The sequence below is a fragment of the Zootoca vivipara genome, chromosome 10 (assembly GCF_965207765.1).
Source record: "Zootoca vivipara chromosome 10, rZooViv2.hap1.1, whole genome shotgun sequence".
NCBI lineage: Eukaryota > Metazoa > Chordata > Lepidosauria > Squamata > Lacertidae > Zootoca > Zootoca vivipara.
In genome coordinates, this window is record NC_142593.1 from 32,261,728 (window position 1) to 32,277,630 (window position 15,903).

Sequence of the window (15,903 nt, forward strand, 5' to 3'; positions counted from 1 at the left end):
TATGAACAACAATGTGGAGGGGGGATGGGACAATACGGGCCATGCTAAATGTGTGAGAGAAAGTTAAACAAAAATCCATGCAAAAAACCCATCAAGTTTTGAGCCTGACTGACTCTTCAAGGAACTGCAGAACTATTACTAGGATGAAGTTTTCTTTTCTTCTCCCAACTTTCTAAGTAAAACATTAAAAACTTGAAACATCTTGAAACATACTACATATCCCATAGCCCATTTCTAGCAGTTTTAGAATGGCTCCTTTTGGGGTTTTGTTTTGTTTTGTGTAATGGCACAGCTCTCTTCATATTTGCTAAACAATAGTGAAAATATTCATGAATGCATAGAGGGATGACTAGATCTGCATACTACTATCTCCACATCTGTTAAATGGCAATCAAGGGCTTTTGCTTTCCACAAGTAAAATGCAACTTCAGCAACAATCACCTTGAAAAAGGAAACAACCAAATTTATACAAATGAAGGATTTAAATGTTTGCCAAATACAGGTAATCTTATGCAAGGGTTATGTTCCTGGCTATAGAGCGTACAGTGGTACCTCTTGTTGCAAACGGGATCCATTCCAGAGGACCGTTTGCAACCTGAAAAGGTCACATCCTGAAGCGCCACGTCTGTGCAGGCATGTGACGTAATTTGGCGCTTATGCACAAAGCACAATTTAGCATTTCTGTGCATGCACGCACGCCGAACCCAGAAGTAACCCATTCCGGGACTTCCGGGTTCAGCACATCCATATCCCGAAAAGGCGCATCCTGAAGCGGATGTAACATGAGGTATGACTGTATAAGCAAAATTGTGTAAAGTATTAGGATTTTTTTTAAAATTGTTGCAATTACCCATGAGGGATAAATGCAGCTCTTAGTCTTCCTCCGCTTTTTCCTCACTGGATGATACTTCAGGATAATATGATAATATGAGAATAAGGGGGATTGACCGATAGTTCAAAGAGGTGCTGGGGGGGGGGTGTCCAAACTTTGAAATCAGATCATTTCTCTACAACTGGGAATATGTTTACTCTTTCTCTGCCACATTAAACAGTTGCAGCTGTGGATAATCTTTAAGTGTCTAGCATAAGAGACAGGATCATTTTTTCATACAAAGTTGTATTCATACCTCAATTGTAGTAGGAGAGGAGCCATTCTCTATAGCATTATGAAAGCGAAAGGAAAGTCCGATGCTGTAAAGAAAAATATTGCATAGGAACCTGGAATGTAAGAACCATGAATGGAGGTAAGCTGGATGTGGTCAAAAATGAGATGACAAGAATAAATATCGACATCCTGGGCATCAGTGAACTAAAATGGAAGGGAATGGGCGAATTCAGTTCGGGTGACTATCATATCTACTACTGTGGGCAAGAATCCTGTAGAAGAAATGGAGTGGCCCTCATAGTCAACAAAAGAGTGGCAAAAGCTGTAATGGGATGCAATCTCAAAAATGACAGAATGATCTCGATACGAATCCAAGGCAGACCTTTTAACATCACAGTAATCCAAGTTTATGCACCAACTACCGGTGCTGAAGAAAGTGAAATTGACCAATTCTATGAAGACCTACAACACCTTCTAGAAATAACACCAAAGAAGGATGTTCTTCTCATTACAGGGGATTGGAATGCTAAAGTAGGGAATCAAGAGATAAAAGGAACAACTGGCAAGTTTGGCCTTGGAGTTCAAAATGAAGCAGGGCAAAGGCTAATAGAGTTCTGTCAAGAGAACAAGCTGGTCATCACAAACACTCTCTTCCAACAACACAAGAGATGACTCTACACATGGATATCACCAAATGGGCAGCATCGAAATCAGATTGATTATATTCTCTGCAGCCAAAGATGGAGAAGCTCTATACAGTCAGCAAAAACAAGACCTGGAGCTGACTGTAACTCAGATCATCGGCTTCTTATAGCAAAATTCCAGCTTAAACTGAAGAAAGTAGGAAAAACCACTAGGCCAGTAAGATACAATCTGAATCAAATCCCTTATGAATACACAGTGGAAGTGAGGAACAGGTTTAAGGATTTAGATTTGGTGGACAGAGTGCCTGAAGAACTATGGATGGAGGCTCGTAACATTATACAGGAGGCAGCAACGAAAACCATCCCAAGGAAAAGGAAATGCAAGAAAGCAAAATGGCTGTCCAACGAGGCCTTACAAATAGCGGAGGAGAGGAGGCAAGCAAAATGCAAGGGAGATAGGGAAAGATACAGGAAACTGAATGCAGATTTCCAAAAAACAGCAAGGAGACACAAGAGGGTCTTCTTAAATGAGCAATGCAAAGAAATAGAGGAAAACATTAGAATGGGGAAAACCAGAGATCTGTTCAAGAAAATTGGAGATATGAAAGGAACATTTCGTACAAAGATTACCATAATCAAGGACAAAAGTGGTAAGGACCTAACAGAAGCAGAAGACATCAAGAAGAGGTGGCAAGAATACACAGAGGAATTATACCAGAAAGATATGGAGGTCTCGTACACCCCAGGTAGTGTGGTTGCTGACGTTGAGCCAGACATCTTGGAGAGTGAAGTCAAATGGGCCTTAGAAAGCACTGCTAATAACAAGGCCAGTGGAAGTGATGATATTCCAGCTGAACTATTTAAAATTTTAAAAGATGATGCTGTTAAGGTGCTACACCCAATATGCCAGCAAGTTTGGAAAACTCAGCAATGGCCAGATGATTGGAGAAGATCAGTCTACATCCCAATTCCAAAGAAGGGCAGTGCCAAAGAATGCTCCAACTACCGCACAATTGCGCTCATTTCACATGCTAGCAAGGTTATGCTTAAAATTCTACAAGGCAGGCTTAGGCAGTATGTGAACCGAGAACTCCCAGAAGTGCAAGCTGGATTTCGAAAGGGCAGAGGAACCAGAGACCAAATAGCAAACATGCGCTGGATTATGGAGAAAGCTAGAGAGTTCCAGAAAAACGTCTACTTCTGCTTCATTGACTATGCAAAAGCCTTTGACTGTGTCGACCACAGCAAACTATGGCAAGTTCTTAAAGAAATGGGAGTGCCTGATCACCTCATCTGTCTCCTGAGAAATCTCTATGTGGGACAAGAAGCTACAGTTAGAACTGGATATGGAACAACTGATTGGTTCAAAATTGGAAAAGGAGTACGACAAGGTTGTATATTGTCTCCCTGCTTATTTAACTTATATGCAGAATTCATCATGTGAAAGGCTGGACTAGATGAATCCCAAGCCGGAATTAAGATTGCCGGAAGAAATATCAACAACCTCAGATATGCAGATGACACAACCTTGATGGCAGAAAGCGAGGAGGAATTAAAGAACCTTTTAATGAGGGTGAAAGAGGAGAGCGCAAAATATGGTCTGAAGCTCAACATCAAAAAAACCAAGATCATGGCCACTGGTCCCATCACCTCCTGGCAAATAGAAGGGGAAGAAATGGAGGCAGTGAGAGATTTTACTTTCTTGGGCTCCTTGATCACTGCAGATGGTGACAGCAGTCACGAAATTAAAAACGCCTGCTTCTTGGGAGAAAAGCAATGACAAACCTAGACAGCATCTTAAAAAGCAGAGACATCACCTTACCGACAAAGGTCCGTATAGTTAAAGCTATGGTTTTCCCAGTAGTGATGTATGGAAGTGAGAGCTGGACCATAAAGAAGGCTGATCGCCGAAGAATTGATGCTTTTGAATTATGGTGCTGGAGGAGACTCTTGAGAGTCCCATGGACTGCTAGAAGATCAAACCTATCCATTCTTAAGGAAATCAGCCCTGAGTGCTCCCTGGAAGGACAGATCGTGAAGCTGAGGCTCCAATACTTTGGCCACCTCATGAGAAGAGAAGAATCCTTGGAAAAGACCCTGATGTTGGGAAAGATTGAGGGCACTAGGAGAAGGGGACGACAGAGGACGAGATGGTTGGACAGTGTTCTCGAAGCTACGAACATGAGTTTGACCAAACTGCGGGAGGCAGTGCAAGACAGGAGTGCCTGGCGTGCTATGGTCCATGGGGTCACGAAGAGTCGGACACGACTAAACGACTAAACAACAACAACAATTTATCAGCAATTAGCCGAATATTGGGACATCAAGCTAGATCATTTCACACAGGACTTCTATCTCTGATACAATGGTCCCTGTCTCTCTCTCATGTCCCACTCCCATATTTTCAAAAATAAAGTTTTCGTTCCAAAGTATTTACTGTATGTTAATCCAATTCTAAGCAGAATTACTACTGGGTCTAAATTAGGCTTTTGTCATACACATTCCATCCTTAGGGAGAGATGAGCCATTGAGCAGAATGCATCTGTAATGAAAAGCTGCAATCATCATAAATAATTGTGATCTACAATTACAGCACATTTTATTGCAACAACAGTCTCTCATCATGGTAAGTCAGGAGAGGAAGCTTCTGAATGCAAACTGATTAGGAAAAAAGATAAAGAGGCACATGAGCCGGTATCAGTTTTCTCAGCTTCCATTCATATATTACTGCAAAGAAAAAAACTGCTGACTGGTGAGGATTTTACATAAAATTCTAAATTCTGAAATTCAGTCAAATGACAACAACAAACAACCGCATACTTCCAGCTAGCAGAATTTTGTCGCCTACCAGTGATCACTCCCCACAAGTTCTATAACAGGGGACTGTCTCTCCCATTGTTTCCAACTGTATCAAACTGTACTGCCAAGGGCAAACGCTGACTCTTCTATAATTGTCACATTCACTGCATAGCTGAAAATAGTTCCTATGATGAACATGTAAGTAAGACTAGTGTTATGTAGTCCTTATGTTTCTGCTCTGGACTTCCTCCCAATGGAAGCACGGGGTGGCTAGCAATACAGAACACCACAATCGTAACAAATAAAATATTGTTAAAACACTGCATCAAATCTAAAAATAGAATCAGAACAAAGCAGCAACGCTAAAATCAACAAAACTATCTGTTACATCCCAACGTCTAGCCAATGAAAAGTTTTTATTTTATACCTAAGTATGACAGAAGTCAAGGACAACTATATGTATATTATTCAGGAAGGAGTTCCATTAAATATAGCAAGTAATGCTATGACACTGCCAGCATGTTTAAAGGATGCAGAAACAGGCAAACGAATAACAGCCAAAACCTAAAAACACACTAAATTTTATATGGCGAATAAGAGCTAATAGCAGAGCTGATCTGAAAGTTGGTAATTATTCTTCCAAGCTAGCAGTGTTCAATTTAGCCTAAGAAGAAAATAAGCTGCAGAAAGGAAAATAAGGAAAGACAGAAGAATTATACCTTTAAAATAATCAATATCCAGCTCAGTTATTGGGTAGCAAAGTTATTTGGTAATGAATACCTGGATTTCAAGAGAGGCTGTGTCACCCATTTCTTTAGTCTTCGTTGGCCAAATGAAGTTTTTGTATGATCCAAGACCCAAAACAGGCTGCCTTTTCTTTTCTTATCAGTCTACAGTAATGACAGTGTGTGTTTTATGCAATCAATTAAAACAAATTCAAAAGAAAATATGGGAAATCTGAACTTTAAGAATCTTAGGTCTTTAAACATATTCTGTTTTTCATAATAATAATAATAATAATAATAATAATAATAATAATAATAATAATTTATTATTTATACCCCGCCCATCTGGCCAGGTTCCCCCAGCCACTCTGGGCGGCTTCCAACAAAACATTAAAATACAGAAATTCATCAACATAAAATGAAGTATGATAAAAATGCACAACAAAATAAGTTTACAACTTTCCTCAGAAACTCGCATTTCCTTGAATGTCTGTGGGTCCCTTTTTTGAAAAGTGGTGTTACACTGGCTACCACAACTGTCCCATAAAAAGATCAATGTTAATAATATCTACACTTCTTAAAAAATGACTCTTGATTTCACATTTAAATTGTTTAATACTCTTTGATAAATAACATTTGGTTCTAGTGGCCAATTACTTTGTGTTTTGTCTGTTTGTTCTACAACTTATTTCCCACATTATACATACTAATAACATCAATGCAATGATCTAGATATGAATCTCTTGAACTTCTGGGGGGGGTTTAGTTTTTCTTTTACTTTCTATAACTCCTTCAGTGATCTTTGTGGCTAGGTGTTTTTTATCTTCAGTAAATTCCTTCTCTCATTGGCTTATTTTCCATGTACAGTTGTGTTCCAAGTGTTTGTGCCTTTTATGTTCCTCAGTTGGGCAAGAGCTTTACTTTTTAAAAGGAAGTCTTATATCTGGCCTTTCATTCATCATAGAACTAAAGATGACTAGACCTGGACCTGCTTAACTTCAACAAGCTGGCTGCATCATATGCCCTCAGAACATGCATGCCCTGCATCATGTTCTTCTTCTTGATTGGTATTAAATTATGCTGGCATCCTTCTAGAATTGTACATTATCTGATAAAAATACAGGGTACAAATAAATGAATACAATGCCACCCTAACTTTGCAGCTGGTCCTTACTTATATAACATCACTAACAAAGCCTATAGATGGGCCTTTTCTAGAGCCCGTTTTGAGGCAATGCCCTAAGCTGTGCTATACGGCAAATTTATGCGGGTACCAATTCATGAGCGCCTTTGCCCTTGCATGTCCAATAAGGTAGAATCTGTCACTCACATCCTTTTATGCTGTGAATTTTATAGTGAAGAACGAGCTCAACTTATTTTACCCCTTTTATCAAAATTTATACCCTTTCAATATTATTTAGAATTCTCCCCCGAAATCTTACGAAAATTCCTTCTGGAAGATTCCTCAAGTCCAGTATCATATGATGTGGCCAAATTCTTCACTTTAGCTATTAAGAAACATAAATCTCTTCTATTGAATAATACATTGCATATTCCTTTTGTGTAACTGTTCTGCTTCTGGTGATGTTATTGCTGATCTTTTGTTTGGAATTATGGTACTTTGTATTTCTGGCTTTTGCTGTAATACTGTAAAACTGAACTGAACTGAACACAATGTCACCTTGGTAAATGCATTACCAGTACCCCAAAACTGCATTTACTAAAGTACTGTGAACATAGGCCCAGAGGGAAATCAAGAGACTGGAGACTAGCTGCTAAATCCTAACTGCTTATTCCCCCCTGAATACATTCCTTAGAAAGAATAACAGAATCATAGATCTCCTGTTTCAACTTACTTCCATTGTTAGAGCCTAGCTGGGAAAAATCTGACCAAACATAGGAAGCTAGGGGAGAACTAGTGGATGAAGGACATGCGCATTAGGCCAAGACCTGCTTCCCAAGCAAAGAAATGTGCAGGATGAAGCATACTTTCTTACCTGATTCTGTAAGATTTCAAGATTATTTACTGTAGACCCATTAAGTATCATATATTCAGCTTCACTTGAAAACTTCTTAAAATTACTGAAATAAAAAAACATTATTCCATGAATAGTTTTTTATGGAACACAATAGTTCCATAGGCACAAAATAGTTGCTTATTAAGCTTTAAAACAAAATCATGGCTTTGTATATTGTTGGGGAAAGAACCTTAAAACATATGAAGGAGAAATAGTAAAATGATTCACATTTACCAAAAGCTAACTTAAAACCAACTACGAATGTTTGTCTCTCTCAGAAGAAGATTATGTTTAAGTCTAGATGGGCGGGGTATAAATAATAAATTATTATTAATTATACAAAAATAGTGACTATTTCACCATGCTTGATTTTGTTGGAAGGAAGGTGCACCTCAATACAGATTTCATGCTTAGCGACTCATTTTGTCATGTTTTTTAGACTAAATTACCCTTGCAATTTTAAGTAGTCTGCTAGTGCAAAGTATTTGCGTGTCAAGACCCTGCAACCATCCCCTCAAGAAGGAATAAAAACACTAGGGCACAGGGTATAAGGTTAATGTTATTAGGCAAATTTAGGCCACAACTTTATTGGTTACAGAATGTGAGTGGTATTGGCTTAGGCATTGAATAGACCAGGCTATATCTGACTCCTGCCCGTTGTGCAGGTAGTCTGGTAGGGTAAACCACTGGTAGGGGGAGCCCCGTCAATGCAAACCAACTCAAGCTCAGCCCTGGGTTCCCGAAGGGTCGTGGCATGGCCCTAGCCCCGCCCCGGACTTCGGACAAGATTCACACCCCTCTCGGCTTGCGTGGCAGCTTAAACAGGGCCCAGCCACTGGCCGATGATGAATGACATGGCCACCCGGGCGGCACAGAACAACATCCACGCCCACTGTAAAGGTAAAGGGGAGGGGCGGTCACGTGATCCACCGCAACTCCTCCCCGCCGGCCGGCGGAGCAGATTAATCTGATTTACTTCCTGTAGAGGTGTTGATAGTGAATTAATCCTAAACCACTGTCAGAGCTAGATAAGCATTCTACAATAAGATAGAAGCCAGGGACCAGGATCGTTGGGACCAAGTCAGTAGTCAAGACTGAAGAACAAGTCAGCACCAAGGTAGAAACCCAGATTAAAAAGCAAGTCAGAAATCAGGGCTTTATGAAAATTGACCCAGAGATCAATTTTTGCTTAAGCGAGACTTAACTGGAACAGGAAGTCCTTTTATAGTCCTTCCTGTTCAGGAGAATTGAAAAGCCAGCCGTGGTAAGCAATGACAGTTCAGGGTAGCCACACTGTACTGTACATGCTTCACAAATAAACAATAACCCGAGAATATATTGATTCTGTAAAATATGGCAAACATACACATTTATAACAATTTCTCTAGCCCACAAAACAGAACAGAAGTGGTGGTTTGATAGAATAAGGATTTGCTTTAAAATTCTTCTCATAGTAGTTCTGCATTCAGCATTAGAGTAGTTCATTACTACAAACAGCTAACAGGACCCAGTGATCAGGGATGATGGGAATTGTAGTCCCAAAACAGCTGGAGGGCCAGGTTTGGCCATCACTGAACTAGGCTGTATAATAACCAGGTAAGCAATTTTACAAACCCTACATGCATATACTTTTACATTTCTAAAGTTTTTCCACATTTGTTAGCTTTCAATGCCTAGTTATAGAACATTATGTTTACAAGTGGAATAACACAAAAAGTACGGTACACATATTTTATGAAAGGAAATTGGTCAGATGCAAAATAATATCCCCACAGTATTCTTTCTTCAGGATTGTGGTTTTCTGAAATTAAAAGTACTTACCTTGGGTTGTAGAGTATCTTTTCTAAATTAAATTCTTTAAGATACATGATTACAGCAGCCAGGGAGCATAGCACTGACTTATCCAAGTTTAAAACCATTGACAATGCTTGGGAACCTTAAAAATACAATTGTAATTTGTGTAGTTGTATTACAACCAGCTTTTATTACAGCAACATATAAAATCCAGTGTGTAGGAGCTCCTGTTCTGCACTATATTTTAGCTCTCACTCCAAACTGGCATCCTAATCACTACAACAAATATTTCTTTTGCCTATCTCATTTTTATGGACTGTCAGCAATGATATCTCCTTCAGTGGGTTATTTGTGGTATTTTTACAATCTACACATTTAATGGCTTGTATTTGTTTGTGCATCTTGGAACAGGGGGAAACTGTGATGCCTTACTGGGCAAAAAGCATTATCAAATTTTGCATGACATAGTGGATTCAGGCAAGGGAAGAAGCTTTGCTGCACGGGAAATAGTGGCTGTGTATTCCAGAGATGGAGAGGAGAGGAGGAGGAATGGAAAGTCTACAAGGTTCTGTATACTGTACTATGTAATAGGGGCTTATGTTACCATTGCAATGGCGCAAACTAGCTAGAAAAAGAACCATATTTTTCACAGCAACAATTTATTACTAGGAAAATGAGAATCCAAAAAAATGTTGAGTTACTGAGTATGACCTGGTTAGGACACATTGCAAGTATATTATATTATTTATATTATTAACATCATCATCATATATAATATCAAAACCTTTCTTAACAGAAACAAGTTAACTAAGCATTTGTTACTTGAAAAACTGATTGCATGGAAACAGCCTAAGTCTGAAAATCTATACAAAATTTCTTAGAAGCAAGTAGCAATGAACTCTGAATAGCTTACTTAAGAATAGACATGTACAGTGGTACCTCTGGTTGCGAACGGGATCTGTTCCAGAGCCCCGTTCACAACATGAGCAGTACGCAACCCGTGTTTGTGCTTCTGCACACACACAGTTCGCGCTTCTGCGCTTCTGTGCATGCGTGAACCGCCGAACTCGGTAGTAACCCGTTCCATTAATTCCGGGTTCGGCGCATTCATAACCCATGTTGTACGCAACCCACAGCATTCGTATCCAGAGGTATGACTGTATAGGATTGCATTGCAAGAAATCAATTAGGAAACTGTAACTTTGTCAAATCTCCTCTGAGACAAATATTCTAAGGCACTGCCTAGATTCCTTGTGTGGCTCCCTTTCCAAAAGCAAACCAGGCCCAACTTGCTGCTCAATTGACTAGTAAAGAGTTTAGTTCTTGAATTATCCTTAGAGTATATATTAACAAGCACAATCTCAGAATATTAAAATTTACTTGTAAATTAAGGAAAATATGATGCCGTGAAGTAACTTTTACAAAATAATAAAATCATATTTAATACAAATGCAAACTATTCAGACAAATTTCAATAAGTTTCTGAATCAGTTACCTTTACTATCAAGTACTCGATCTCCATAGAAGTCTGTAATCAGTTGGAAAGCATTGCTGTACTCAAAATGCTTGTTTTCCATCCTCTCTACCCGAATTCTGTCATCCTGTAAACTGGAAATAAGAAGTACAGTACGTATGTTTAATCTTGCTGTATTTTTACAAAAATAACTGAAAGAAAACTCACAATATCAGAAAATCTATTTGTCTTACTTCACTGTTTGCAAACACATCAAGACACAAGACTATTTCATTAAGTGAAACTTTGAAAAGAAATTTGATTTTTAAAGTGTGCCCTTTTCTCATTGCACACATTGATCAAATCACTTTGTAACTCAACAAATTAGATTCTAGAGTAGTTTCAAAGCTCTGTCTTCCAATTTTATTTGCTACTGTGTTTTCCCTAGCTAAGCCCTGAAGCATTAATAAATCCTTAATTACATTAATTGTGCCCTTTATTTAGTTGGATAGATAACCTGGATCTTTCTAGGTTCAGGACAGGTTTAGCATTTTGCTACCTAATTCATTCTCACAGCATTGTGATGAAAGGACACCACTGCCTTCCGGACAGCACTGATTCTAATCCTACATTTTAGGGAGTTGGGTGTGCTCACTCAGTTGAAGGGGGAGGAGTTTTCCCATGCTAAGCAGCACACACACACACACAAATACACAGTTTTGGCAGTAAGTGCCAAAAATCCAATTAAAACATGGTAAGGGAATCCAGGGACATACAACAACATCTGAAACATGTGTGATCCTGGAGTTCAAAATACTATTCCATCTAGAACACAGGAGCTATGCATAAACCTAGCTGAAGGACTAATTAGCAACCAGGGCTATCTTGGAGCATTTGTGGCTCTGACATTAAGCTCCTCTGCCCTGCCATAAAAGACCTGCCCCTTTCTTAAAACGAGTATGCAGTTTATAATACTGAAGTCATGTGATCCTTGAAGTACCTCACCTTAGCTATGGCCTCCTACTTGCTGAGACCAGAAGGGCGACTTAGGAATCATGATGTGTCCAGTGTTTAAACTGAGGATGCTGTAAATATTTATGGCCCTATTCCATACAGCCAACCAAATACAGTACTGGTGCTATCCATACCCCCCCCCCAAAAAAAAAAGAGGGGAGAAAGCAAGTGATTACCCTTTCTCCTGGCAACTTCACTCTAGCTTTACCACACCTTATTTCTGCATGATGTAACAACATCATGTATTGGACATGAACTTGCACCATGAATCAACTGGTAACATGTTTTAAAGCATCACACTAGCAATGTAACCACTCCCCATTCTGCATAGGAAAAACCCATGTGTGAACTTTCAAATATGCATCCAGAGTAGGATGTGTAATGTAACCCAAAATGTTACATTATGAGTTTGCAACACACAAGAGTTTTAATTAGTTCCCCAAAAAATACCTTACAGTTTCCTCAACAGAAGGTACTGGACAGCAAGGAATGGACAGCTGGCTCTGCAATTACTCTTCTAATTAATGCTTTCTTTGATAAGCTGGTGTGGATTTAAGAAGCCATTAGGGTAAGGGAAATGCCCTGCTCTATTTTTCAATTAATTATGTTAAGCTTTCCTGGCAATTTATGAAAATGTTATATGTGTCTTACATTTTCTGTATCAGAAGTCATAGAAAGCATATTCAATTATTCTGTTTATCTAAAAACACATTGTGTGAGAGTGAAAATGAGATTTTATGATTTTATGAGTGCAATAAAATGATCTTTATGCACTGCAAGGTGGTTTTGTTTACATGTTTCATGTCACTCCAAACAGTGTATTTTAAAATGAAATTTTAAACCTAGTTTGTCATTCATATAGAAACATAGAATTGTAGAGTTGTCAGGGACCCCAAGGGTCATCATGTAAACCCCCTGCAATGCAAGAATCTCAACTAGATCATACAAGACAGATGGCCATCCAACCTCTGCTTTAAAAACTCCAAAGAAGAGTCAGCAACCTCCTGAGGGAGTCAGACTACTAATATAATTCCAAATCCTAACAAAACTACTACCTAAAGTTGTTCTCTACAAGTGGAAAAATAAAACAGTCCTAACTAAATCAGACTAAATCTTACCCAGATTATAAAAACATGTACATCTCAAAGAAAGTATATGGCCAATGGAATGAACCCCTATTATCCCTTCTACCATCAACTCCTTTAAAACCTTCAACCATATAAAAACTTAGTGTAAGGTTCAACTAAAACTTGAAATAGAGAGCTCCTCCTTGGTCTCCTATTGCCCTTGATGGCAAACAATGGGGATTTAAGAGTGTAGGAAGAAAATACAAATATTGCCTTCCTAGGTTGCAGAATGGTTCCACCCCTAAACAGTCCATTGGTTCTTCCTGGACAGATCATAAATGCTCCTAGCTTGCAATAAGTATTTGCATGTGCAACAAGGCAACTCTCGCCATGTTTCTGTCACAATGTCTCTTCCTCCTGTTTCTCTGCCCACCTTAGCCTGGTAAGAATGTCTATTGGCTCAGATCTTGGCCTGCAATAACTCTGACTCTGCAACAACTCTCCTTTGAATATGCCCCAATTCTTCATCTAAACATGATCCCAATCTACCTGGGACCATGCATGGCTGTCTGCTGACCAAGACTGACAGTTAGCACGAGAATGTTTTTAAGTGAAGATGATTTAAAGTGTCTTATGAATGCTATACCGCATCATATTCAATGGGGAAACACTATCTCTTACTTAACATATTTACTGTGTGCCTACCTGCTTCAGAAGTAGTTCTGAAACAATTTCAGTCCCAGCTACTACATTCATATATGAATGGAGGTTTCATTAAAAAAAAATGTGAGGACTGCAGACCATAAATAAAAGTTGCTAGCTGTCAGTATTGCTTTTTGTTTTCTATACCCCCCCCCCCGGTAACAATTGTTTCAAACAGAAGTAGAGGTAAATGATGTTTCAATGAAATCAAAGTCAGCTTAAAAAAATTTTTAAGCTCATCTCTATTTATTTCTTCAGTTTTCTGTGAAGCCAAATAACAGATCACACTTTCCATTCTTGTTTTATAGTCATACATGCATAACTATCAATTCTGAATCTGGAAGCAAGTTCAGCATCATGGGCTCCTCGAAGCAGCTCTTTCAATGCCAGTATCAGCAACTCTGAAGCCTAATCTAGTCACAACTAGTGAAGTGCCAGGAGTTGCGTATGTTCAGATGAAGCCAGGGCAAGGATATAGGAAGCACATGTTTGCATCGTCAGTGGAATTTAATAGGGAATGAGAAAGAAAGAAACAGAAACATCCAGCAGTTACAGCAATAATATTTCCACTGCTAGCGTTCTTAAAGGGTGGGGAAAACACTGCATGAGAAATATCCAGTCCAGCACATACATATTGTCTAACCACACTGTATGATAGACCAGATGAATGTAAATAGCCCATTAAATTTGGATAGGGCATACTCCAGACCAGCAAAGCACACATTAAGAAAACTGCAAAATACACCAAGAGTGAACCATGAAATTAGTCGGTCATAGCAATTTCTCTTCTTGTGCACAGTCTGCATACTGTATATATTACACTTTACAAAAGGTGCAGGAAATTAGGCCCACCAGGCCTTCCCTTTGGGCATGTAAGGCCATTTAAGCCAAGCCCACCTATCTTACACCTTATAGCATATTTAGTATCAGGTGTGGGGCAGGTAAAAACTTGGCTCGGCCAAAAGGATTTTTCTCTGGCACTGCTGATCAGCGGTGCCTGCAAAACCCAAAGGCAACATAGCATTTTGCAAGGGGCTTCTCAACATCTGGTGATCATCTAGTTGTTGTGTCTTGCTAAGTCTCCTGAAAAGTGCTACCTTGCAAAGCACTTTCCAAGGGTATTCTGGAGACCCATGCAGGCAAAAAAGATCTCCCTGTCAAACTTGGCAGGGGTGGGGGAAATAACAATCAGCCAGATGCAGTTCTCCACCAGCCAGATGCAGTTCTCCACCCTACATTACCATGTGTTTAAATTGCTATAGCTTGTTAAATAACTCCCTCTGGTAGGAGGCCAAACTTTTCCAGTCCTCTAGAAAATTAAAAGTTAAATTCACATCAATTAAGGCTCCAAATCTGGATTTTAGGTATTTAAATAACTGATCAGACTCTTCTCTTATTAAAGAGCTTTTCTTTAAGTCACCTCATTTCCTATATTAAGGGTTAGAAGAATTACTGTGTACACACTGCTAATAAGTTATTTTAATAAATTCTGAAAAATGGATCAAGGGGCGCTTGACAGTCACAGACAAAACACAAGCATGATAGTAATGGTCCACCTTCAGTATGTCTCTGTGTACCCGTGCTGGGAAACTGAGATACAGCTTCATCACGAGTGGAAAGAGTGCTTTTGCACTGATGTGCTCCTTGAACTTTTTCATAGGCATCTGTTTGATCACTGTGAGAAAAGGATGCTGGGATAAATGGGCCATCAGTCACATCCAGCGGGGCTCTTATATTCTTAACAATTGGGCTTGGTAAATGCATAGCCCTGTCCAACCATGATTAGGTGATTGCTTGGGCAAAATTTAATTCAAGCAGAAAGTATTCTTATACAGTAGTCTTTCCTGTTCCACAGCATCTAATAACCAGCCTCGGAGGGCAGGATCAGCTTTGGACTTGAAGATACACCTTAGGCAGATGCCTTAACATGAAGTTCAGTTGCTCATCACATAGGGCAGCCACACACAAACTGAAAGTTTGCTAGTTTGAGCGATGTTATCTCCTGACACAGGTAGAACAGAGTTATCCAACTGCCAGTAATACACTCGTATATCCTTATTTGCCATATCAATTTTACATGCACTATCAATGTCTTTAAAGCAGTAGTATCTAACATGGTGCTCTCCACTTTCGCCGGAGGGGCAAACAGTTAGGGATAAGGGGAGCTGTAGCCCCCATTACATCTGGGAGGGCACAACATTGTATATCTCCACTCTAAATTTTTCCCAATAGCCAAAAGTAGTTGGATGTTGAACTGAAATAGTTGGTTTTAGAAGGAAATCAGTAACTTGTACTCCAAAGCTATATTTTTTCATAGGAACACCTGTCAATATTTTAATAAATGACTACTCAATAGTATCCACTTCATTATATAACCTGTTTTGAGCAACTATATTTGCTTCTGGGGCCCCAAATGACTTAAAACTCTATATGACTTAGGCCCCACATAAGACTACCTCCTTGTCCACAGAATCTCTCACATGTTAAAAGCAACAGAGGGGGGCCTCTTAGCAGTTCCACCATCCTCAGAGGTTCAGAGAGTGGGGCCCAGGAAGAGAACATTTTCCTAAGTTATGGAATTT

General features: G+C 39.3%; 1 protein-coding gene across 1 annotated transcript in view; it reads right to left on the minus strand.

Annotated features, from left to right (window-relative positions):
• MSH3 (mutS homolog 3) overlaps positions 1 to 15,903 on the minus strand; it is a 53,007-nt gene that overhangs the window by 23,182 nt on the left and 13,922 nt on the right. The window contains exons 9-12 of the mRNA XM_088653272.1: positions 10,581 to 10,693; positions 9,113 to 9,227; positions 7,271 to 7,355; positions 5,329 to 5,438 (exon numbers count right to left, since the gene is read on the minus strand). Of these exons, the coding sequence (XP_088509398.1) occupies positions 5,329 to 5,438; positions 7,271 to 7,355; positions 9,113 to 9,227; positions 10,581 to 10,693 (423 nt within the window). The remainder of the gene's footprint in view (positions 1 to 5,328; positions 5,439 to 7,270; positions 7,356 to 9,112; positions 9,228 to 10,580; positions 10,694 to 15,903) is intronic.